Source organism: Cottoperca gobio, chromosome 9 (genome assembly GCF_900634415.1).
Source record: "Cottoperca gobio chromosome 9, fCotGob3.1, whole genome shotgun sequence".
Lineage (NCBI taxonomy): Eukaryota > Metazoa > Chordata > Actinopteri > Perciformes > Bovichtidae > Cottoperca > Cottoperca gobio.
The window spans coordinates 19,879,858-19,903,590 of NC_041363.1; the positions used below are offsets into that span (position 1 = coordinate 19,879,858).

General features: G+C 39.5%; 2 protein-coding genes across 3 annotated transcripts; both read right to left on the reverse strand.

The window, feature by feature from the left end:
• Nucleotides 1–868: 868 nt before the first annotated feature.
• Nucleotides 869–9,679, reverse strand: LOC115013118 (serine/arginine-rich splicing factor SR45-like). Of its 2 annotated transcripts, none has more exons than XM_029439123.1 (4): nt 9,443–9,679; nt 7,150–7,324; nt 6,223–6,390; nt 869–2,240 (listed from the first exon to the last, which is right to left on the reverse strand). In XM_029439123.1, the coding sequence occupies exons 1-4, from the start codon at nt 9,489–9,491 to the stop codon at nt 2,210–2,212; spliced, it is 423 nt and encodes a 140-aa protein (XP_029294983.1). In that variant the 5' UTR covers nt 9,492–9,679; the 3' UTR covers nt 869–2,209. The 2 variants fall into 2 exon arrangements, with proteins under 2 accessions (XP_029294983.1, XP_029294982.1); XM_029439122.1 differs by having other exon boundaries at nt 869–2,244.
• A 1,047-nt stretch (nt 9,680–10,726) lies between these two features.
• On the reverse strand, nt 10,727–20,728 carry LOC115013111 (kelch-like protein 20). The gene is made up of 7 exons (XM_029439109.1): nt 20,637–20,728; nt 19,344–19,527; nt 17,147–17,290; nt 15,812–15,945; nt 14,544–14,755; nt 13,097–13,203; nt 10,727–12,299 (listed from the first exon to the last, which is right to left on the reverse strand). Exons 1-7 carry the CDS (start codon nt 20,656–20,658, stop codon nt 12,242–12,244), a joined length of 861 nt encoding a protein of 286 aa, XP_029294969.1. The 5' UTR covers nt 20,659–20,728; the 3' UTR covers nt 10,727–12,241.
• Nucleotides 20,729–23,733: the final 3,005 nt, after the last annotated feature.

Sequence of the window (23,733 nt, forward strand, 5' to 3'; positions counted from 1 at the left end):
TCATTCCTTTCAGCTTAAGCACGTTGTGCTATTTTCACTAATACCTCCACTGTGTTAAGGGGAAATTAATTTGAGCAGAAATTGTCCAATTTGAGCTTTTCAGGAATGCAATGCCTCGGGCCTCCTTCTTAGTTTCACCGTTTACTTGTTCACATTCCAGTTTCTGCTCACTAGCTGCACAAATCCTTAGAGAAACATGCCCCTGTACAATGTGACAAAACAGACAGCATGTGGACAGTGTGTTTGGGGCCTCTGCTGCACCGTGATGACAATGGTAATTCTTAAAAACGACAGTATGCCAAAGACACGCAGCCACTCTGCTGCTGATGAGAAGTCTAGCGGCCCTCAACTGTCGCCCGCCCACTCTGCACTGATGGTGGTGACTAATGCACCTATGGTCTGTATTGCCAGCTGTATTTGCTAAGCGGAACAGTGTCACCAGTAGCAACACTCAGCTTTTCAAGTATGTCACACTTTCTAGTGAGATAATGTTGAGAAACTTTAGGGTCACAATTCATTAGCCTATGTCTGAGATGTAGATGTTAGTCCATGCAATTTTTCAGAAGTCCATCACTCTGCATCACTTTGACCATAGCTTAACCTTCGCCTGACACATGCCAAATCTTCAGGGCTCAGAGGAAGCTGACTCAACCGTTCCTATTATGGATGAGCACCAGACTCAACCATAAAAAGCAGAATAGCAAACTCACTTGAGATTCATTTAGCCAAAATTGGAGTTCACATAGAGACTGGGTGATGTGTGTGAAATTATTATCTGGACATATTTTACAGTATTAAAATACAGCACAATATAGGAGGAGAGGATAGATGTATAGATTCAATGATCTAATAAAATCAATGCAAAGTGAAAACATCGATACACATCATCATCTTTAAGATATGCCTTTATTTTGAAATTCCCATGGGACATCTGTGACTCCAGGTGAACTCTTTCCAAAACATTCAAATAGAGCTTTGACATGAGAAATGTGGCACTTGTATATTATAAAATGATTATCCTTCTTGTAAAACAGAGTTTCTCTACAAAGAATTGGAAAATCTCCACTTTAAATCTTGTGTTTACCAGAGATGTGTTCAGAAGTTTCTTGGAAATGAGTCATACAGCAAGAAAAAGCATTAAAAAAGTACTAGTCAACTAAAGAAATCTTAGTCATATAAAGACCGAAACGACCAATTAGTCAACTAATGAACAGGTGATTTATTGTTATTGTCTTTATTTAAAAGACAAGATTGTTTTCCATTTAAGAAGTCAGGAAGAGCCCAGTAATACAATTGTCAAATCTGATTTTAGTTGTTTTTGGTAGTGGAATGATATTATAATGTTCATATCATCATAAATATTGAGCCAGCCGTACCATAAGTTATACTATATCAAGAAACATAACGCATTATTTACATCTATACCTGTATAAACAGATACACAAACACTAAACTACCATCCTGTACGTAAAATGAGCAGGAACTTGGCATGGAGCAAGAGGGCCTGCAGTGTAAACACTCAGTCCTCCATGACTTATTGGACCTAATTATCCTCTACATATCCCTCATCTGCCTCATTTCTCTTCTATCTTCTATCTGCCATCTACTCCATCTTCCTCTTTCCCTTCCTCTGGGATTTGTGCTCCTTCTGCTCCTTATCTCCCCTTTTGTCTTTGCTCTCCATCTTATCAGCCCCATAAACTCAGATGGAAAATCATTCAAGCGTCAAATCCCAGCAGTCGCCTCTGCCACAGAATCAGCGCAATCAAACAGCTGCTGCTGCCAGCATCAGTGTACAAGTGTCGTCTATTTATTCCATTTGGAGTTTGGTTCTGTGATATGTGTATGGACTGAAAAAACATCCCTATAACAAAAGGAGATACAACCGCTCACCTTATATAATAACATGACTTTGTTCTGGGGAACACCTGTGTCTTCAGAAAATTCAACAACTTTGTTTTATGAAATGTATCAGAATCATTTTAACAACTTAGAAATAGATGATTAGAAAGCTAAAAACAAGGCCTCCTCTGTGCTGCTGTAAAGCTGTCATGTTAGAGATTTTCACGGCAACACGAGTGAATGATCTGTGTCTGGGACGAGCTGTTGCTCGACAGCAGAACTTGCGTCGGTGCTGGGTCTCCATTCCAAGTGTCACTATTTGACTCACTAGGAGGTGTCAGTTGATTCAGTGACCAATTAACACTCCTCACTCTGTCGACATTACTCCCATCAGCATCCTGCCTTGATTAGACGAGGAAAGAAAAGTCCAAACAAGATTAGACAAGCAGAGGAAAGATAGATGGGACCAATTTTCTTTTTCTGCTGCTCCATTTTAACCCTGAACACCCCGTGTAGAAAATGTTCTGTGGCTTGTTTCTATTTCTGACGATAAGCCTGGCCCTCCTCCGCTGGCTGACAGACAGAGAAATAAACCCACGTACACACACACACACACACACACACACTCGGATGTATAATCAGAAACTCAGGTACACACACCGGTGTGTCTACACACACAAACACCTGCACAGACAACACACACACACACACACACACCGCTTGTCAGACTTCATGACTTCAGCGTGATTGCTCCTCTTCAGCACCCACACAGCTAAGCCATAATTACGGCCCTCTTACACCCAACCCTGAAGATAATGACAGCTCAGGAGGGAGACCCCCCCCCCACACACACACACACACTCACACACTGCACGCCCACATCACAGACACAAAGAGAGATGAACGGAAATACAAGGACACACATACTTTAACAGCACAGAAGGGATTGATGCCTTAATAATGTTGGAGTGACACACATTGAGAAACTTATAAAAACTAAATTGAGTGCATTTATTTTATTGTTGCAAAGGAACATTCTGGTCTTTTATGGCCTGGGTCTAGTTCTGTTGAGATTTGGGGACATTAAAGGGGACATATTCTGCTCATTTTCAGGTTCATACACACTCATATGTATTTTGTGTTTCTACTAAAAGATGTTTACATGCTTCAATGTTGAGAAAACACATTCTTTTTCTCATACTGTCTGAATATACATGGTTACATGGATATACTCCGGCTGAAATGCTGCTTTAGCTTAAGTCTCTTTAAGCCCTCCTCCCAAAAAGCCCAGTCTGCTCTGATTTGATGGATGATGATGACGATGACAATATATATACCATGGTGAGACTATATCAATTTGTCAACTGGCAGAATTTCTTTTATTACCTATAGTGGGATCATCTCTGTGGCAAAACATAAGAGAAACTAAATTCTGCTACATAATGTTATGTGCATCTTTCAGATGTTTCTCTAATTTTTCTTTGTGAAACACAGTATTAGTTTTAAGTACTTTGGCCTTTAAAATGTGTTCAAATGTTAATTTCTTTTCAAATTAGAAAAGAACATTACTCTTTAAATAAGCTGCTGATGGCTGTCTCTCGTGAAGAAAAGTTTGTAAGCACTGTAATGTTGCAAATCAATGAGCCGCACAATTTTATGGAAATAAGGGTTTTTTATACGATTTTTGCACCAATGTGATGAAGTACCTGAATGTGTCGGGCAATACAACTTTCCTGTTGGGTCATTTCTATTAATAAACAGTTTCTCAATGATTTTCCAGAAGAGTCACTATATCCCAGTAATGTCATGATATTACATAAGCCATGATGGACTTTATCCATCTCCCACTCCTTTGTCAATGTGAAAACAAAAATCTGTCAGGCTGGGCTGTCAACGACTATTCTAAATTTGAATATATATTCGAATAGTAAAATATAAAACATTCAAATATGAAAATTAATATTCGATTGTAGAGAAGAAGAAAAAAAACAGCAGTGCTACAAATGCACACTGCCTTTCCCTCTCGGAGCCCACTATGACAAATGCAAGGAAACAGATGCAAAAGGGCATCAGGGCATAGAGAGGCGGGGGGCAACTCTCCCTCTGGGGGTTAATTTGTTTTGTGGCTCTACACTTGTCACGGAATCAGCACAGGAAATATTCTACATCACAAAAAATGAGCATACTGAAGATCATCAACCAAGAAACAGAGCGTCACCAAAGCCCAGTGGCATGGTCAGCTTCTGTTTCCACTCCAGAGCTCAGAAACTAGCAATTACAGAACAGCGCCATAAAACATTACCACTAATGGTGTTCTCCGTTCTCTCTTTGGCATCTTCATTCATTTACCAACATGCATTGTGCAGGTGTGTGAAGCTGCAGTTTACAGCTGTTATTTGTTTAGAAGAAATTAAGGCTGGTTCTGGTTCTCTCTCTCTCTCTCTCTCTCTCTCTCTCTCTCTCTCTCTCTCTCTCTCTCTCTCTCTCTCTCTCTCTCTCTCTCTCTCTCTCTCTCTCTCTCTCTCTCTCTCTCTCTCTCTCTCTCTCTCTCTGTGTATAATCAGTACTGTGAGTCAGAGTTGCTTTATTCATCTTTCAACCTATTATGTAATCACTATTGATAAAAAAGGCATGCAGCTAGAAAACCAATTTCATAAGGATATGTAGTCAGATACTGCACTGCATCCCTTGGTAAAGCACACAGACCAATGTGTGTGGGGGGAAATGGTCAAATACTAGACTGCTGCTTGAAATGTTATGTGTAGACAGAAGACCTTGCATTGATATAAAACATACTGACAGCAATTCACTGCAGGGTGCATTTCCTTTTAGCCAAGATTCTTGGTTCAAAATGAGATTTCACAAGTGATGCTATTCACTATCCCTTCATACAAGAGGGAGATCAATAAGCAAATTGCTAAACACAAAAGCCATGGAAGGTGATCGAGTCATTGCAGAAACAATGCTGCTGCTGCTCCGGACAACTGAAAGCCTGGAGTCGGTAGATAACATACACAAAGGGCCGTCTGTCAGATTAAACCATTGATACAGTTATAAATCAACGGTATTGTTAGGGAAGGGGGCCAGCTACACAAAGAGGGAGAATAAACAGGTTAGTAAACATTATATTTAACAGAGTGAGACAACAAGGTTTGAAAGAAAAGGGTGCAACAATACTGTCACTGTGCATTACAAGAATCAGGGTTCACAGGTTGATACACTTATAAAAAAACATTCTACAGGTATGTAAAGGAAAACAATCATAGGATTCTGTGGGAGATTCTGTGGTGGATCTCAGAAAATCAAACTGCATCTACAGTATGTGTATGGCTAGATAAAACTAGGGGTAACTATCTTTGTTCAGTTTATTTAAAAAGAAGCTTGCTAATATCGATCCTTAGGGCAACAGTCTCAGCTGGTATAAGTAGTGAATCTCATGTTAGTTTTAGATCTAAGGTTACTGACAAAGCTACAGGATAAAGCAGTGCTCTCAGTTTGCTCTCTGCAAGCCAATATTGAAGTGACTGCTGATCTTTCAGTGAGATAGCTTAATTTCAGCACCATGGAGAGCTCCGCAGCACTTAGCCATGGCTGATGCTCGGCTAATTCTGCAAAAAAAAAAAAAAGCATCTGTTGGTCTGCCTCTCCAACCGCAGCAATAATGTAGCCCTTAGGAAACTCCCAAACATTTCAGCACTCCAGTGACTGTAGCACCAGTCAAGGGCCAAGAGACGGGCTATGTTATGCTCAGTGCGGAGCAAGAGGAAACTGCAGTCTCAAACTGAGTACACTCTGAGTTTAGGAGAAATACACTGAACACTTACTGAAGCAGTCACACCATATTAACACTACTTGTAATGTACCTTGCATTTATTTTTTTTAACTGTACCAACAATTAAACTAGGTCAAATTCACAACAACCAGTAGTACTCCAAATAGTCCACAGTGCAATTCAGCCACAAGATCTGTGCAAGACTCTTACTTTTACCGATACAAAAAAAAACACCTCTCTTCGTTTCTATTTTCATTGCTCCATCCACCTACACATAAAAACAACAGCTCCATACAAGACACGCCATGTCTATAGGGGGTTGTCATGAGAAGTCATTCTTGCAAATGTAGGGAAACAGTAACCGAGGAAGAAGTTGATGAGGCAGCTGCTCGAGGGAATGTAGGTACAGCACTATACACTACAACATTCAGCACAAAGTTAACTCCTGGTGGAATATAATTAAAAACATAAATTAGGTGTATGCGCACGCACGCAGCACGCACGCAGCACGCACGCAGCACGCACGCAGCACGCACGCCTCTCCAGGAACATCCCTGAGCAGCATCTCATATACTGTAGTACATAAACTAACAGGGTTTTAATGCTACCTGTCATCATTCTGAAATGTCTGGTCCCCCAGCAGCAAGTCCCTGAAGCGATAGCGAGGTGGAAGAGGCGGCACCTCAGAGTCCACTTCCGCCATCTTGAGAGCCGAGATGTCCAGAATCACGCCGGAGTTGCTACTGTTGTTCATCTGCACGTTCTCAGTGGGGGGCCTGCGACATGAGAAGTACAGCAGAATCTGATCATCAACATGCCTGTTACATTACATTTTCCAAGTTAACTTATAACAATAAAGCACCTGAGAGCGTTTGTATATACAGGGAAAATAAGACAATGATTTAAAAAGGTCATTACTGGGGAGAAGATTTAATATTCTGGGAAGGCAGTTAGTGTTGTATAATGAGCAGGAACACTGTCGAAAAACAATCAATGTTCAGGGGGAATATATGTTGTATTGAAATCCTCTGATTTATTCATCTGGGACAAAAGAAAACCACAACGTGGAAAAAAGGCCCATTTATCTGTTCAATGAATACTGATGTCAAGTGAACATGGCATATAAAACACATGAATGAAGATTCTAGCCAAACTTCTAAGATGTTGGGTCTACAGTGTGAAACACAGCTTAGAAAACAGCTTAAACATAAATTATTTGCCTGATGATTAATGAAAGAAATGCTAAACGTGGACTTGATTCTCTGAAACAAGTCGTGCATGAAAGTCTGATTTGACGTAACTGCCTTATTTCACGCATTCCATGTTTTATTTAACAAAATAAACATATACAATCACGTGCATTATTCAAAACTACTGCAGAGGCAAACATGAAAATACAAACTACCTACTTGTACAAAACAGCATGCGTTTTGTGTGTGACTAGTGCATACAGTGCTGGCTACGTAGTGGTGAGCGTTTATGTACGTGTTCCTACAGTGTAACATATAGGGGAATTGCGTGTTTTGGTAAATGACCTGTCATCAGGGGAATTCGATGACCGCCGTGGAGTGCTTGATGATCGGCGTGGAGGGCTTGATGACTGGCGTGGAGGGCTTGATGATTGGCGTGGAGGGCTTGATGATCGGCGTGGAGGGCTTGATGATCGGCGTGGAGGGCTTGATGATCGCCGCGGAGGGCTCATGGCTGCCTCTTGTGTGTGTGTGGAGGGGGGGGGGGAAATAAAGGAGAGACAAGACAGAGAGAGGGAGAAGAAAGACAGGGAGAGAGTTTTAACACACGCATTAAAAATTCCCCCTCAATCAGATGTGATATGATGACATTCACTGTCTGTGTCACAGTTGAACTCTCCTCAGAGTTCAGCATGGCCTCTGGAATGTGCTGCTCTTTAAACAGAGCGGGATTACACCGACACTTTATCTGTACAGTTTATTATTAATCTATTCACAGTCTCACACATGCAAGAAGATTGATGGTGATTTATTATTTATTGTGTATATTCTGATAAAGAGGAAAAAAGCATTTCAGAAGGGATTATAAGATATTATTACCTCCATCTAGGAGGTTATGTGTTCAGTTTGTTTGTTAGTTAGTCAGCAGAATTACGGAAAGAAATACAGCCGCAATTTTTATTAATCTGTGGAAGGGTGTGGCATAAACCGAGGAAGAACCATTCACTCAGTTTGGAGCAGATCCAAATCACAGGGTGGATACACACATTATTTTTCCACTTATGGAAACGGCCTTGACAGAGGTCTACATATAGTATAGGTTTAAATGTGTGCAACCATTGTGAGGAAGAATCGCCTTATCAAGGTGGTGTTAAACCAATTTTCTGCTCACTGGGAGAAGAAAAACAATATTTCAGATATAAAACGCTGCAATTTCTAAAAACGCCTACAATGTATGTACAACAATGCATTTTCTGACTGGCTGAACATGAAGGGCTTCATTCATGTGTGTGTGTGTTTCTACTTGAGTGAATCAATGCTCAGCTTATTTCATAGATGGCTTCAATATGTCCAATTACATGATTTAGTGGTGTATCCCCCTAAAGCCAGAGAGGGAACAAAAAGTGGGTAATGCAGAGCTTTGTGTATATGTGTGTGTGTGTGGTCATTATAGTACAGTGTGGGCAGCCTTGAGTGGGCTAATAGCACCCAGAGATGGGCTCTCTCCTGTTTAATAGTGAAAGCACAAACCCTCAGAAGCATAGACAGAGGAAAGAGAGTGGAGAGATGACAAATTAGTGTCCTGGTAGAAGAGAAAAGGAGAGGAAAACAGGAAATTGCAATGAACACATTGTTATCAATTTGTCATTTACTTGAGGGGGAATCATAAGTTTAGGAAACCTCTGAAAACCATAATGGATGAGGCAAAGTGACCACAAGAATAATGCACAGAATGTATCCCAGTAAGAGACTGTCTCCACTTAATGGAGAAAATACCGCAGATTCAGTTCACAGAAAGCAGACGAAGCGAAGGCAAAAAAAAGCATGCAGGGCAAAGATAAAATTGGTCTCTAAATAAATTAGAAGATCATGGGTAAGAATAAAAGACCATGATCTAGACTGACTTATAAGATCTGTGAAAATCTGCAGTCTTCTTTATAGCATTTTGTATTATAGTAGGCCCAAGGTTACTGTATATGAGAACACAAGGCAGACACCATCAGCAATATCTTAACATTGTGTTCTGACAATTAAACTTTTCATCTGAAGCTGACAGTGTCTAATTTTTTCTCATGGTTATACAAAAAGAAATGAATGAATTGGGTCCATCTTTGAAACGCAGTCGTCATATTCATAGAAAAGTTTGTCAGTGACAACACAAAGCCTACAAAACAAATTTCATGTGTAAAACAGGCAATCTTCAGAGCAATTTTACTTTGGGTCTCCAAGTAATTGCTCATAAGAGTTTCATATTCATATAGGCTACTCCTGATCAACCAAAACATCTGCAATTATATCCAGCATAAATATCAGTGTGACAGTATACACATAGCTCGCTAACACCCATCTAAACACCACATCATCATACTGTATACAATAAAAAGCTATCAAGCCAAAGAAGCTTAGTGGCATCATTGAACTTACACAATATTAAGTCAGTACGAGTTCACTTAAGAGTAACACAGATACCCATTCCCTTTAGAGCAGCTTGAATGGTAATGGTATTGCCTTGAGACACAATAATAGACGGATACACAAGATAAGTAAACTTATAAATGAGTCACTCTGAGTAAAGTCGGTCTTCCCGAATAAACATAGGCTAAGTCACATGGGTTGACTTCTTGCTAACTTGGTTTACCTGGCTGTGTTCCCGTGTCTGCCCGAGGTCCCGTCATCCTAACCTCCATACACTGCTCATGCAGCAGTGTGACAGAGGATGCTTCCTATTAAGGCGCCCGCGCGAGCGTTTTCTCATCGTTGGAAAATGGTAATTAAAAAGGGGAGGGAAGTCGACTCCAGCGGTCAGGGGGGTAAACAAGTGTCCAACGGAGTTAGCTTAAGCGTTCAGTTAAATCAAAGCACGCCACTGTATATCCTCTTGGCGACAAGATAGTTTTGTATCAGCATGTAGCTCACTATGCTGGGTTATTTAGGGTTATGATAAAAACTAGTCCCGGTCTTCGGTGCCGATTGGCTGACACGCCTTCGAAACAGTTGTAATTTATCGCACACCTGACAGTCAATTTAAATATCAATGCGCGAGCGCAAAACCGTCACCACTGAGAGACTTCGTTGTCGCTTAGCAACAACTTTATTTGCTAGTGTTGACGAACTATATTGCTTGGCGGAAGGATGACGAATTGTTATTTTTAGTCCAATGCTGGCGACTATAAACCTGCTTTTCCACTTGACTTCTTCTTTTTAATTAGCTCGCAAACCCCATGTAACCTTTTTCAGCCGCTTCTTACGCTTCTTAAAATCACAGTAAGTAGCGCTTCTTATGGCTTACTCCGTCGCTGTTTTGCTGTCATATAACATTGGCTAACGCTTTTAAAATAAGGGCATCGTGTCAGCGCGGTGTACTCGCTGCTGGTTTCCATGCTCTCCTGTCAGCATCAGCATCCTATCCTCTCCAGCAACGATCAGCAAGAGGGCGCTTAAATTACCTACGGGTGCCTCACCATCTACCGGAGAACTTTGCAATAATTTGATGTCTTTTGTGGGAACTGATATGTTTGATGCTGACAGGAAACTTCTCATAAAAAAAGTAGTGTAGTGAAATGAATAAACCTAATTATAGACACTGTAGTTCTGCATCGTCATGATGTTGCCACCCCATTTGCTAAATAAAGTCACATTGTCTTTGTTGTAAAGATGCAAGACTGTGGCATTATGTTTTAGACTGCTTCTTCTGTTTTATTAGCAATATGATGGTGAGAAATGCTAGTGTTGATCCAGTGCATGTGTGTCTTCATCTGGTGGTAAGAGGTGGAAAGTGCAACTGTACTGCATGTACTTGTGAATGCTATATAACAGTTACATATCAGTCAGCAAAAGCAAGTACATCTGTCTAACCAAGGCTTTAAATGGCCAGTATAGAAATTTGCCGAAGAAGCTTTTGCATTGAAATTAGACCACAACAGTCCCCAAATGATAAGTTATTTATTGATTTCTCATAATTTCCCAATATCCAACATCAATGACTGAGTATATACACAGTGCATGCAAAGTCTTGGCAACTTCTAGGAATCCACAATCTCTTTCTAGGCTACATTCTTCTGTTAACATACCTGCAAGAGCTCTGTCCTCTGCTATTTGCCTCACAATCGTCCCCCTCATATTGAAAAAAATATTCATTCTGTGTGCGCCCAGTGACTGGTGGGAGACACCGCTGGCTTGTGTGTCTCTCCGGAAAAGCCGAGTCGCTCTGTGTGCGTTCCTTGTGCTCAGCCTCTCCACATTTCAGCCCATTATTCTCCAGGGGAAAGAGCTCTGAGCGTCATCATTTCAAAGCCCACACAGCCACTTATGCTTTCCCATGCCAACAGTCAGATCTCACTCACTCGTTTATCTAACTCAGGATCTTGATTCCCACAGATTTCTTTCCCACAACTTGATCCAGCCGATGCTGTTACCCATTCTGCAGCTGCCTATTGGCGCATGTTTACACAAGCTAAATGATGAAATATGATTAAGTAATTTGTTTACAGTCAAGGCTGAATGGGTAATTGAAGAAATATGATAGTATTACAGATATTCCCAGAAGCTGGTGTACATACAAAATGTAATTATATGATGAACATCTACTTTTCAAAGGGGAAACAAATTATGTAGCAATTCTAACAAGGCTCATAACATATAAAACACATCATTATTCTGTATCGTTATGCCATTTTACGAGCCCATATTACTAAAACATCCAGTATTCCACTTCCAGGAGCCAACTGTCTCACCTTCAAAACATCCTTTGCACAAAACATCAAGGTTAAAATTGACTCAAAAATACTCAATGCTCAAAGATTGCATATTTTGTCACTTAAATCCTGCTCATCTTAAACCAAACACCTGCATTATTCCCATGTTTACCTCCATCTTGTTTGGCTCATACCTGTTACTCTGTCATTAATCAGTACACAAATCACAATATTTACATTATTGAAGTGATACTCATGCACAATTTTGTGAAACACCAGATCACTGTGTCATGTTTAACATTGCAAGACAGATACATTTTAAATTTCCAGTATTAATCGGATTACAATTATGTTGGTGCTGAATCCAATCGGTAAATCCAAATCCAAATATTTGACTAAAATGTTTTGAGGGAAAATTAACAAACTGAAATCTATTTGCCGCTGATTCATCTCTATAAAAGAGGTCTGCTTTGTGAGCTAGAGACATAAAAATAGCCATTACTTTAATGTGATAGCCTATAATGTCGTCTAATGTAATGCTTGTAGACATTTTGTAACACCAGCTGCCAGCTTTAAGTAATGCAGCAATGTCTCATTTTGGAGTGAACTCTTCAATTATTTAGTCATTATGCAGTCTTACTTCAACCATATTACAATGTGTCCATGAAGCCTGGCGCACATCCATTAGGCTATTTCTCTCTAACACCTCTGTCCTGTTCATGTAATACGAGCATTGTCGAGGCTCAGCACAGCACAGCCACTCTGCCTCCTGGATGCTTGCTCTTCATGCTTCCAAAGTGTCTAAAAACAGATGGAGAGAAAAACAGTCAGACATTGAAGCACTCGGATTCAGTAAGCAGCCTGAAGGCATATATAAAGATATAGGAGCCTTACATGAGCTTGGTGCATGAATCACAAAGTGACTTATTTGTCTGTCTGTAAGCAGCAGACTTTCTGGATATAAAGTATTTTTGTCTAAAGCTTTAAATTTATTGACAACTTTTTCATAATGGCAAGTACTCTGTAACAGTAATTAATGTAATGTTGCATTAAACCTCTAATGAATAGGAGTCATCACTCTGGAGGATACGGTTATTTTCTTTGTCCTTATTCATTTTTGAAAGCTCTCTATGTTGTTAAAAACAGAGTAGATCATGAAAACATATCTATTTCTTTCTTTTTGAAAAGCACTCCCTCCTTTTGCTCCTCTACACTCACATATACACCGTACCATGAAACCTAAACTTTGCTTTTTGTTACACTGTTGCCATTGTCAACTACTCAAAATCTATTCAAGTAACAGTGACACAAACAACCTGAGTAGTTCCTAAAGCTAAACTATTGAGTGTTAGTCTAGATACATACACCATAGTGTATGTTTTATACTACTGTATGCAGTTATCCCTGCATCCTCTTTGTGTTGTGTGGCTTTTACAGTACCTGCAAACCACATCAATAGGGAAGGAAAACAAAAAATAAATTTAAGCTTAGGACATTATTTGAATGACAAGCAATCCCTTGGAAGCTCAGTTCAAAAGTGCCACAGCAATAAGCACTAAACAGCATTAAGGATGTCACAGCATTGTTTTTCCTCTTACCTCCATGTGTTGGTGTCATGACAGTAAGCTTCTATTGTCTTCAGATTGGTGACACCGTCAGAGCCTCCCACAGCCATCAAGGCACCATTGAACACTACAAGAGACACCTGAGACACAATACACAAGAGTGAGTATGAAACATTATATAAAATGACTTCAACAAATGAGTTTAAATTAAATAGATATGACATGTTATTTTGATTGTATTGAAAACCAGCAATAAACCAGGGGGTTACCTTAAAGAGTGAAACAAATACACTGCACCATCAAATACTCTTGTGACAGTATACATTCAATAGTTTTAGCATACAATAAACAAAATATGTCATATGGGCACCTTTTAGCCTAAATAGCAGCTCGGCTCTATAGATAGTAGTTTGGTACAGACTCAAAGAGCTCAACAACTATTGGATGGATTGCAATGAAATTTTGACTTTTCATCTGGTGCCAGTTTTTTCCATTATTTTGTGAAAAGTCTATATTCTTTTGGAACATAATGTTGTACATTCATGGTGTCCAGACAGTGATCTTGGTGATCCTCTGACTTTTCTGCTTACGCCCCCATGTGATTGACTTTTGCGGTTTTGAGTGAAATGTCTCGACAACTACTGAATGGATAGACATCACACCACACCAAGATGAATTGTAATAATTGTAATGATCCTTTAATGCTTCATATGGTGCCATAATCAGCTCAAAATGCTTTTTAATTATACATTGTTGCTGTTGTTTATTGTTCCAGTTTGGTTTGTGACTCTGCAGAACTAATGGTATTCCCATCAGTCTCATATGTGCTTTGTGTTTGTTGGCAAATGCTAACACGCTAAACTAAGATGGTGAACATATTAATGAATACACCTGCCAATCCAGCCATGGCATGCCAGACAAAAAGCAAGTGACAAGTTATTATGTTCTTGTTTGGAGAAAAAAAACAACAAACATTTAAACTGTGGGATCCAGTGGCCATAGAGAAAAAATATATTTGGCCACGATTTACTTATTCGTGTGCACAAGATATAATTTGTTACCTTAAATTGATTAAATGTTTTTTGTGTATTAATCATTTGTGCTCACAAAATGAAATAATTTTGGCAAAGGTATCGTTAGTAAAAGCAAAGTTCCCATGGGTCCTTTAAATCCTTGAAAATTGATGAATTTCAGAAAAAAAAAAAAAAAAAAACCAAGACGAACAATATAATTACATAAATAAATCGTGGCCTCGATTCATTAATATTTTAGATCCATGGCCACTACCAGGCTTCATATAATGAGACCCTCTACTCAAATATTTGAGGTAATCTCTTAAGGGAAATTGTATCCATCCCTCAGTCATTATACTTCTCTCCGTTTTTTTTCTTGTTCTTATCATTTGAATGTAAAAATAAACTGGACCTTAAATCAGAAGGGAGGCCTGACACCTGATGTGTTTTAGTGATCCATTACTCACGTTGTCCCTCTTGCTCCTCATGCGTTTGACAGGAGTCCACCTCATGGTCTCCGGGTCAAACCTCTCCGTACCGCAGAGGTCCAGGTTGAGCTCGTCTTTGCCTCCAGCCACGTAGATGTGTCCTAGGTACACGGCGCAGCCGGCATTCTCCCTAGGACTCAGCATGTGGGCGCATATCGACCAGGTACCGTCTACAGGGTTGTATCGCTCCACTGGGGGACATTTAGAGGATAGCAGGAGTCATAAAAGGCCATATCATATAATACACAGCTGCACACACTGTGTGAGTAATACTACCTTACAGACATGAGGTCTTTTTATTTATGTACACAAATGTCTAGGGTACATTGATCCAATGCAATTCTAGATGTACATAAAAAGCTAGAAAAGTCTGTCAAAAAAGCAAAATAACAATGAAGCGAATATATTTTCCATTTATTTTTCAATAAAGGGCTCTTTTAAATGTTTCCGAAATAATCTTTTCAACCAATTTCGTAAGCAAACACCGTGAACTTGATGGGATCCAAAAAACGGTGGTGGGAATTTTACTGACGTGCACTTCTCACAGACTGAAATAGTCAGTGACAAGTGGCAGCAAAACATAACCCCTGGTTATCTTCGGCAAGGGCAGGGGGCTTGAGAATGTGTGTGTGTGCGTGTGTGTGTGTGAGAATACGGGCTACTCGCAGAGAATAAAAGGTCAAGCTAGTCGTTATGCGAGACTTAAGTCCTGCCGCACGTCAAAAAGCTGTCAAAGAAAGCCGAGTTATTTTTTAAATAGTAGTGGGAGCAGGTCAATTTTCACAAAATGCCTCCAAGCACAAAATAAACTGTTGACTATTTGAGTAGCATTCCCACATAAATAATTGAATGCTATCACTTTAAGCTTCTCTGATTTATTATTCTTTTTTGTGTTACTTTCTATCTCTTGTGCCAGCTTTAACACGTCAAATTAACACATAAACACTCAACAAGCACGGGCACCACACAATTAAAAGTAAGTGTAAGTGTTTAATTGAGTTTTCCAATGGCAATTCAAATAAGTGCTGAATACATTAATCAGTTAGTAAATAGAAGAAAACAAAAGCACTGGAAATGTTTGAGAATCCTTTGAGTCATTTATCAAAGCAGAAATTCCCCGACCTTTGCTAATGCTAGCTTCTCAAATGTTAGGATTTGCTGGATTTTTAGATAAAATAACTGTGGGTGTTTGTGTGCCTTAGGTCGGATGTCAAAGACGGTCTTTTATTGGTAACAACATCTCTCACCTGATTTCAGAGCCATCTCGCCATCATTCCCTCCGATCACATACAAGTGACCCTCCAGCACAGCAGCCACTGCTCTGGTGCGTCTGGTCAGCATTGCTGCCTGCTTGCTCCATGTGTTCATTTTTGGATCATACCTAGAACAATTACACAAAGTTATGTTAGCAAGACCGATTTAACAAATGCTCTGTGTGTCAGTCATTCACGTTTTTGCATAACGCAAATGAATCATGTCTTTGTTCCTTGCTCTGAATCAGCGACTTCAGATTGCTTTCAAAGTAATATGAGATGTCAGGTAATTAACATCATTGTTACTTTCATTCTAGATATATTTAAGAGAAAATGTGCTTTAAACATTTGTTCTTTAAGAAAACCAAAGAGAAACCTTTTTGACTGCAGGATTTTATAGGAAACATAATGAATAGTAGTCCCACTGTTGAGGCGCTGTCGCATTAGTTAACAGTAAGGCAAAACACAACAGGCAAACACGTCGTTCTTTTCAAGCATTTGGTAAATTTTGAGAGTTCGGGCTATTTTGCAATATGGTCTTCTACCAGACGAGTAGAAAACATCCAAAATACACATTAAGGCAGTGGTTCCCAAACTTTTTCTGCAGGGTCCCCCTTTTGTAGATAATATTTTAGAGCCCCCCCCCCCCCCCGGAGCCCTGTCACAAACTGGCAAGCGTGGCAAGGCTTGAGCAGGGCTCAAGCCTTGCCACGTCCCCCCCTGCAATAGCTCTGCTCCCCCCCTAGGGGGCCCACCCCCCACTTTAGGAATCACTGCATTAAGGTGTTTATTTTACTACACTTTGTCTATTTGCGTCTTCAGATTTCTCCTAAATTCACCAAAAGTTAGCATTACATAATGCCTCATTTGTATTTAAAACACAACATTTCAGAAAACATATTTTCTTAATTTAAGTAAGTAAAGTAACATTTTATTCTTAAAAACATGGCGAAAATGTAATATTTCTTTCTGATTTATTGAGTGATACAAAGAGATATCCAAAATCCCCTCTGTAAAAACTTTGACAACAACAACAACAAATAAAACAATAATTTATACCCTGGCTTATGCAATGTACAGATTTCTTTTCCAGAAATGTATGCATATTAACACATATGAAATAAAAAATAATGCTTAATTTGCATGTTTAAACATAACATTTCCAATAACTTCTTACTACAAAATCATCTCAATGTAAGTAATCAACCGTTTCATTATGGCATCCATTAGTTAAAACATTTATCATATTCACCTGCAGTGCGCTTAAGAGCATTCACAGTTAATTTCAAGATGAGATATTGACCTTTTGTAACAATCTTGCTACAGTACCTCTCCACAGTATTTACGGCAGCGATGCCATCGTGTCCTCCAATAGCGTACAGGTATCCGTCCATCGCCACCAGGCACACTCCGCTGCGGGGGCTGCTCAAGGGTGCTACATCTGTACTCCAGCTGTCTGTGTCCGGGTTGTACCTGCCATGATGGCGGTCAAGGAGCATGAATGTCAAAGTATTAAATGCTGGTGCTGGCAATAACAACTTGAGAAGAACAAACACAGTTCCTATGAAAGAGCAGGCTTTCATATGAACGTATATTTTTTGTTTTGTATGTCTGCAGTTGTGTGCTTTTGGAACACATCCACAATGAGAGAAAGTATTTGAGTTGCGTGGGCAGCTGTGTAAACATCTGCCAGTGTTTCCTCTCCACTGGAAGGCTTTTTTAAAAAAAAAAAGTTCTCTCTCCTTTGTGAGCCATTAAATGAAAACCCACATCCCACAAAACAATTCTAATTGCCAAATGTTTTTGCTTGACGTCTGGTATACCCTCGAAAAATATGAGCGCTGTAACCACCCCTCAGCCATAACAGCTGATCAGTCTGGAGCAGGTCGTTCTCTACTGCAGCCAGCCGGGAAAGCTCATTATGGGGTCAACTGGCTTGAATTCAGTTAAGAAGTGACTGTCTGTGGGAAGTGGGAACAGAGCCAGATCCTTTGAGACATCTGATAGAGTAGGAGGAGAGGAAATGGGAGGCACATGCAACAGGAGAGCAGAGTATGTGTGTGTGTGTCTGCGTGTGTAAAAGAGAGTTTATTTTTGACCTACCCTGCCTATGATGAATAGATACCCTGGCAACATGAGAGAATGAGGGAAATCCCGCAGAGTGAGGATTTTAGATTGTCTCTTGCTGACAAAAGAAAAGATGGCTTGTGGTTTAACATCTAAAGGTCTACATCTAATTTCTGCCTTAATGCTGACCTCTGCTGGTCAGTGATGTAAACAACAGCAACAAATAAAATAAGTTATTTATTTCCTCCCCACCAAATCTAGCGATAAAGAACACAGTATTTATTTTAGCAACAGCTTTCAGTCTTTTTGCGTCATGAGTGGGGAAGGCCCTCAAATTTTAAAATGTAATCAAGATTTCTCTTCACCTTTTTTCCTCTAACTTCATGCCATATTTTTAAATGCAAGTGATGTACTTCCTGATATATGTGAAGAGGAATATGATTATACGAAGATCCGAATAGGATCGAAACGTAGTCAATAATAAACTTGTGTGGCACGGAGTAAGTGTGCAGGCGGTAATTTTTTCCTTATTGATGCCGTTTTTCTGATAGCCTTGCAGCTGCGTGATATGCATATTATTAATATTCTTCAACTGGGGAATGCTCCAGACAAAATTCTAAATATCAGCCCACTCTTATTATTCCTGACTGCACATATCCCCAGAGTAGTTGAACCATGAATGGAGTAAGCACTTTTAAATGACTACAGATGTGTGATATTATGGGTTGAGTTTACCATCGGGGATTAGGGTTGGGTATGACAAAAAATAAACTGAAGAAAGTGAGAAATGCATATTACAGTTGTTTTCCAATTCTGATATGTTTAACATGATGCATTTGAGGTCAAACAACATGCTTATTGTGATTAGTTTTCCTCCGCGTATACTGAACATAACTGTTATTCCTTATTGCCAGGAATATGTTAAACTACTTTTTACATGAGTGTATTCCTTTATATTCAAGCTGGATTTACAGTCAACTCTGTCATAGTCTGGTCTATGTGTTTTGTGCTATAGTGCTGCTGCTATTTAATTTAAAAGACACGTTTAATCTCAGCGATTGATTAAATAAAGTTACATAAACAGTAGGAAAGACGTTCCTTCTGGTTTGGACCGTAACCTCAAGATATGACTGGTATCTCAAACTGTCCCCCGAGGTACAACTGTGATCAATCAAAATAAACTATTTAAGTTACAGCCTCTCATGAAGTCAGCAGATTAATGTTTGCATTCAACTGAAGCATGAAAATCAAAGAAACGTACGACCAAACAAACCAAATGTGTTCAAATCATGATATGAAGTTCTTACAGCGAGAAATCCTTTGCCTTAAGGAGCTTATAGTGATAATACCATGTGAAAGAATTTGAAGTTTGACATTTCGAGATAATAAATAATTGCCAAACTAAGACCACTGCACAAATTGTCCGTGAAAGACATTTAGAACCTGTACTGCCTCTCACCTCTCTACACTGCTGCAACATCGGATGTTATCCTCCCCACCCACTGTGTAGATCTTGCCACCCAGCGTGCCCACAGCCACTTTGCCACGATTGTTGACCATGCGCGCTGCTGCTCTCCACTCGTTGTACTCCGGACAGAACTGTTCTACCAAACAGGATGGGTCTTCATGGCTCCATCCCCCGACTGCCAACACAAAACAGGATTATTTAATTACAATTTGAGACATACCCCTTTCCTCCCCTCTGCTAGTATCTTTATGTTGCTGCCATAAAACCAAAATAAATCTCAATTCTCAACAAAAAGATTTTTATGAAAATGTGACAGTAGAAGAGTTTTCTTTGACAGAACTTCCTCTTTTGGTTTCTCAAAAAAAAGAAAATCATATCCATCTTTTTTGCATTTCTCTACATTCATTACAAGCAGTTAACAAATGTAGACATTGATCCAATAGTATTGAGCTGTTGTGTCTGGTTTCCATGGTGATCCTTGGCAGAAAGAGGTGCTATCCAGGAAAGGGAAAAAATATTTAAAAGATTGCAAATGCACATATAGGTGACAAATGAAAGGAAAAGAAACACCACAAGCCTCCAGAACAACAACAACAACAATTCTCTTGAACTCTGAAAATCTTCCAAAATATTTTTCCTTATTTTGTGTTTTGACGATGGTGGTAGAGAGAGTGCTGTCGAACACAATCTCCCATTCAGTGCACCCTTGTACGAGAGCATTTGGTTCCCCACTCATTCGCTGAGCTTTAATTTGTCACCTGTCAGTATGTTTTTAAACGTCTTTGCTTTCGCCTTGAGGGTTCTTCTATTAACCCTTTTAAATGAACAGTTCCAAGCAGCCATTCCTTTTCTCATACAATATGAGCAACAGTCTCCTTAAATAGTATAGAGGCTGAATGTAGTGATGCAATATGTACGCCTGTCTTTGCATTGCAGTAGAGAGGATTGAATGCATGAACTGCTTTTCTAGAGACTCTGTTAATGGTGGTACATATAACAATGGAGAACTTTGACAAGAAACTGTCATTTGAGAATTATATGGTAGCTAGCCATTAAATAATAACAGAAGTTCCTCTTTAGCCTGTGCCTCTTCAGTAAGAGACTGGAGCAATTACAGTAAAAGGTAACCACAGTAGTCTCACTGTAACCATACAGAGAGTGTAGGATTCAGCATAAAATGGTGTTTAAATTGGTCTCTCAAGACCACGATGTGAGATGGTGAAACAGATTTATTCATTTAATGAGCCTTGTATACTCCTTTTAAAGCTACATTTTTTTACTTACTACAAAGGGAGAAATATTCCATTTAGCTGCATCAGTTTCAGGGTCCTGGTATTGTGCATCACTGTCACACTGTCTGGATTACAGGGACTTTTGAATAGAACTCGTTAATGTTATTACTAACACCTGTGCTTTTCCGAGCATGGCAAGTCGAAAAAAACTCTTTTTCAAGAGTGTCCTGGCCAAGATAGGCAGCAGCACAGTTACAGACAAAAAAAAACCAATCACAATCACAACATTAATTAAAACATTTGCAGACACAGCGGTCTGCTTCAATGTCTTTAAGAGTTAAGTCTGTTCAGAGAGACCAGCTCTCTGAGTTTCAGCTCATTCTGCAGCTGGTTCCAGGCAGCCGGAACAGCGTAACTAAAAGCCCTTTTCCCAAGTTCTGTACGGACTTTTGGGACATTTAAAAGAAACAAGTCCTCGGAGCGAAGCCGATATGGTCCACTGCATTTCCTACTAATGTAGATCCTTAGGTATTGTGGAAGAGTACCCAGAATAGTTTTATAAATAAGGATGTGCCAGTGTTTCAGTCTACGGGTGGTCAGGGAAGACCATCCAACACGAGCATATAAGTTGCAGTGGTGCATCAGGTTTTTGAGGTTTGTTATGAATCTCAGTGCCCCGTGGTAGACGGTATCCACAGAGCTGAGGCACTGAGACGATGCATTCATATAAACAACATCTCCATAGTCCAGCACAGACAGAAATGTTGCAGAGACTAATCTCTTTCTGGCCTCGAAAGAAAAACAGGACTTGTTTCTAAAGTAAAAACCTCATTTTATTCTTAATTTTTTCAAAAGTTCTAAAATGTGAGGTTTAAAAGAAAGAGAATCGTCAATGATAATGCCAAGATACTTGAACTGAGACACAGATTCAATCTCAGAACCCTGTGAAGTGCTGATAGGAGGGAGGTTCAAGTGTTTGGTTTTTGCTTTCGAGATCATCATGAGCTTCGTCTTTCCAGCATTTAAAACAAGTTTCAAATCACACAAATTACATTGTACAATGTTAAAAGCAGTCTGGAGCTGACAAAGAGCCTGATTTGGGGAGGACGCAGAGCAGTAAATTACTGTCATCAGTATAAAAATGGAAATTTGCATTTAAAACATTGTGATTAAGATTATTTATATAAATGATAAATAACAATGGTCCTACAACCAATCCCTGTGGAACACCCTTGGATACATTAAGATAACTAGAAGTTATACCTTCTGCCCGCACACACTGTGATCTGCCCGATAAATAATTTTCAAACCAACAGACAGCTTGATCTGAGAGACCTATACTGTAGAGTCTTTGTGACAATAAGGCATGATCTACAGTATCAAAAGCCTTGGATAAGTCAATAAAAAGTGCTGCACAATGTTCTCTATTGTCTAAGAAATGTATAAAATCATTTACTACTTTTAAGGCGACCGCTGTAGTGCTGTGTTTTTTCGTAAAACCAGAATGAAGGTCAGATAAAATATTATAAGTCGTTAAAAAGTCCTTTAGTTGTTGACTTACCAATGATTCCAGCACTTTATTTAAGACAGACAATTTGGAGATGGGTCTGTAATTATTTAGGAGAGTGGGGTCACCCCCTTTCAACAGTGGGAGAACAAAAACAGATTTCCAAATAAGGGGAATTTCGTTTGTCTCCAGGGATAGATTGAAAAGATAGGCCAGGGGCGAGGCGAGGAAATCAGCTGCTAACTTTAAAAAGTATGGCTCCAGGTTATCCGGACCTGCTGATTTTCTTGTGTCTAAACTTTTAAGGGCTTTATGCACCTCTGAGATTGTTACTGGATTAAAAGTAAAGGTTTGACCCGGCCAGACACGACCTTCAGAGTGAGCAGGGGCTCCTTGAGGTATGTTCTGAGATTCAAACAAGGAACCAGAGGCAATAAAATGTTCATTAAAACAACCAAGCATTTCTGCCTTGTCAGAGATTTGAAGAGAGTCTTTGACAATACAAGGTGGAAGCTCTATCACATTTTTATTTCCAGCTATTGATTTAATAGTTTTCCAGAATTTAAGGGGATTATTTAAGTTATTTGCGGTTTCAGTTTGGAAATAATCAGATTTGGCTTTTCTGATTTTAACAGTGCATGCATTTCGCAGCTGCCTGAAGAGCAGCCAATCCGACCCAAGACCTGTACTCCTGGCTTTTGACCATGCCACATTGCGCTCGTGAAGTAAATCAGAGAGATCTGATGTGAACCATGCATTATCTGTGCCTTTTACTCTGTACTTTCTTAAGGGGGCGTGCCTATCAAAAATAATAAAACCATCATAAAAGAATTTCCAGGCATTTTCAACATCGGATATGAGATTGATTTTCTCCCAATCGAAGAGAAACAGGTCGTGAAAGAAACCTTGCTCCACAAAATGTTTCATATCACGCTTTATGATGACACAGGGTTTTGTCTTAGGGACTTTTGTATTCCTTACTGTAGCAATAACACAGTGGTCACTGATGTCATTTGCAAATACAGAAGCAGTGGTGTATTTATGAGGAGTATTTGTAAGGATAAGATCAATTAAGGAGGATTTTTCAGGAGATTTCAGATTGGTTCTAGTGGGACTACCAACAATCTGAAAGAGATTTAAGGAATTGCAGTATTTTTTAAAGTCCTCTGATGCTGGTAGCAGCCAGTTCCAGTTAAGGTCACCCACAATGACCCTTTCACTATAGTTAAGACTGGACAAAAGCTGCATTAAAGATGGTAAAGCGTCACTGACAGCTGAAGGTGGTCTGTAGCAACCAATGACAGTGATATGGAGAGCTTTTGATACTTCCAAGTCAAGAGCCAAAAGTTCAAATTGTTTTGTCAGTGATGTAGAGAGAAGAATCTTTACATGAAACTTAGATTTAACAAAGACTGCAACACCGCTACCCTTTGTAGGTCGATCAGTCCTATATACAATGTAACCATCAATATTAATATCCTTGTTTGGAATGGATTTGGTTAGCCAGGTTTCAGATATCACTATTATATCAGCATCAGTTGAGTGTTCCCAAATATGAATCATATCCATTTTAGCAATCAAGCTGCGCACATTCAAATGGATGAGACCAAGACCAGACCTCAATTTAAAATCTGTAGGAGTG

Bases quoted from the DNA above. Each gene is read 5' to 3' on its own strand.
- LOC115013111 (XM_029439109.1), bottom strand. From the start codon at position 20,658: ATGGAATATTTCTCCCTTTGTA. The intron at 17,291-19,343 runs GTGAGAGGCAGT...CCATCATGGCAG, and splicing joins TGTTGCAGCAGTGTAGAGAG to GTACAACCCGGACACAGACA. The intron at 15,946-17,146 runs GTACTGTAGCAA...TAATTGTTCTAG, and splicing joins GCCGTAAATACTGTGGAGAG to GTATGATCCAAAAATGAACA.
- LOC115013118 (XM_029439122.1), bottom strand. From the start codon at position 9,491: ATGGAGGTTAGGATGACGGGACCTCGGGCAGACACGGGAACACAGCCA. The intron at 6,391-7,149 runs GTCATTTACCAA...CTCATGTCGCAG, and splicing joins TCGAATTCCCCTGATGACAG to GCCCCCCACTGAGAACGTGC. The intron at 2,245-6,222 runs GTAGCATTAAAA...CGTCTAATCAAG, and splicing joins ACATTTCAGAATGATGACAG to GCAGGATGCTGATGGGAGTA.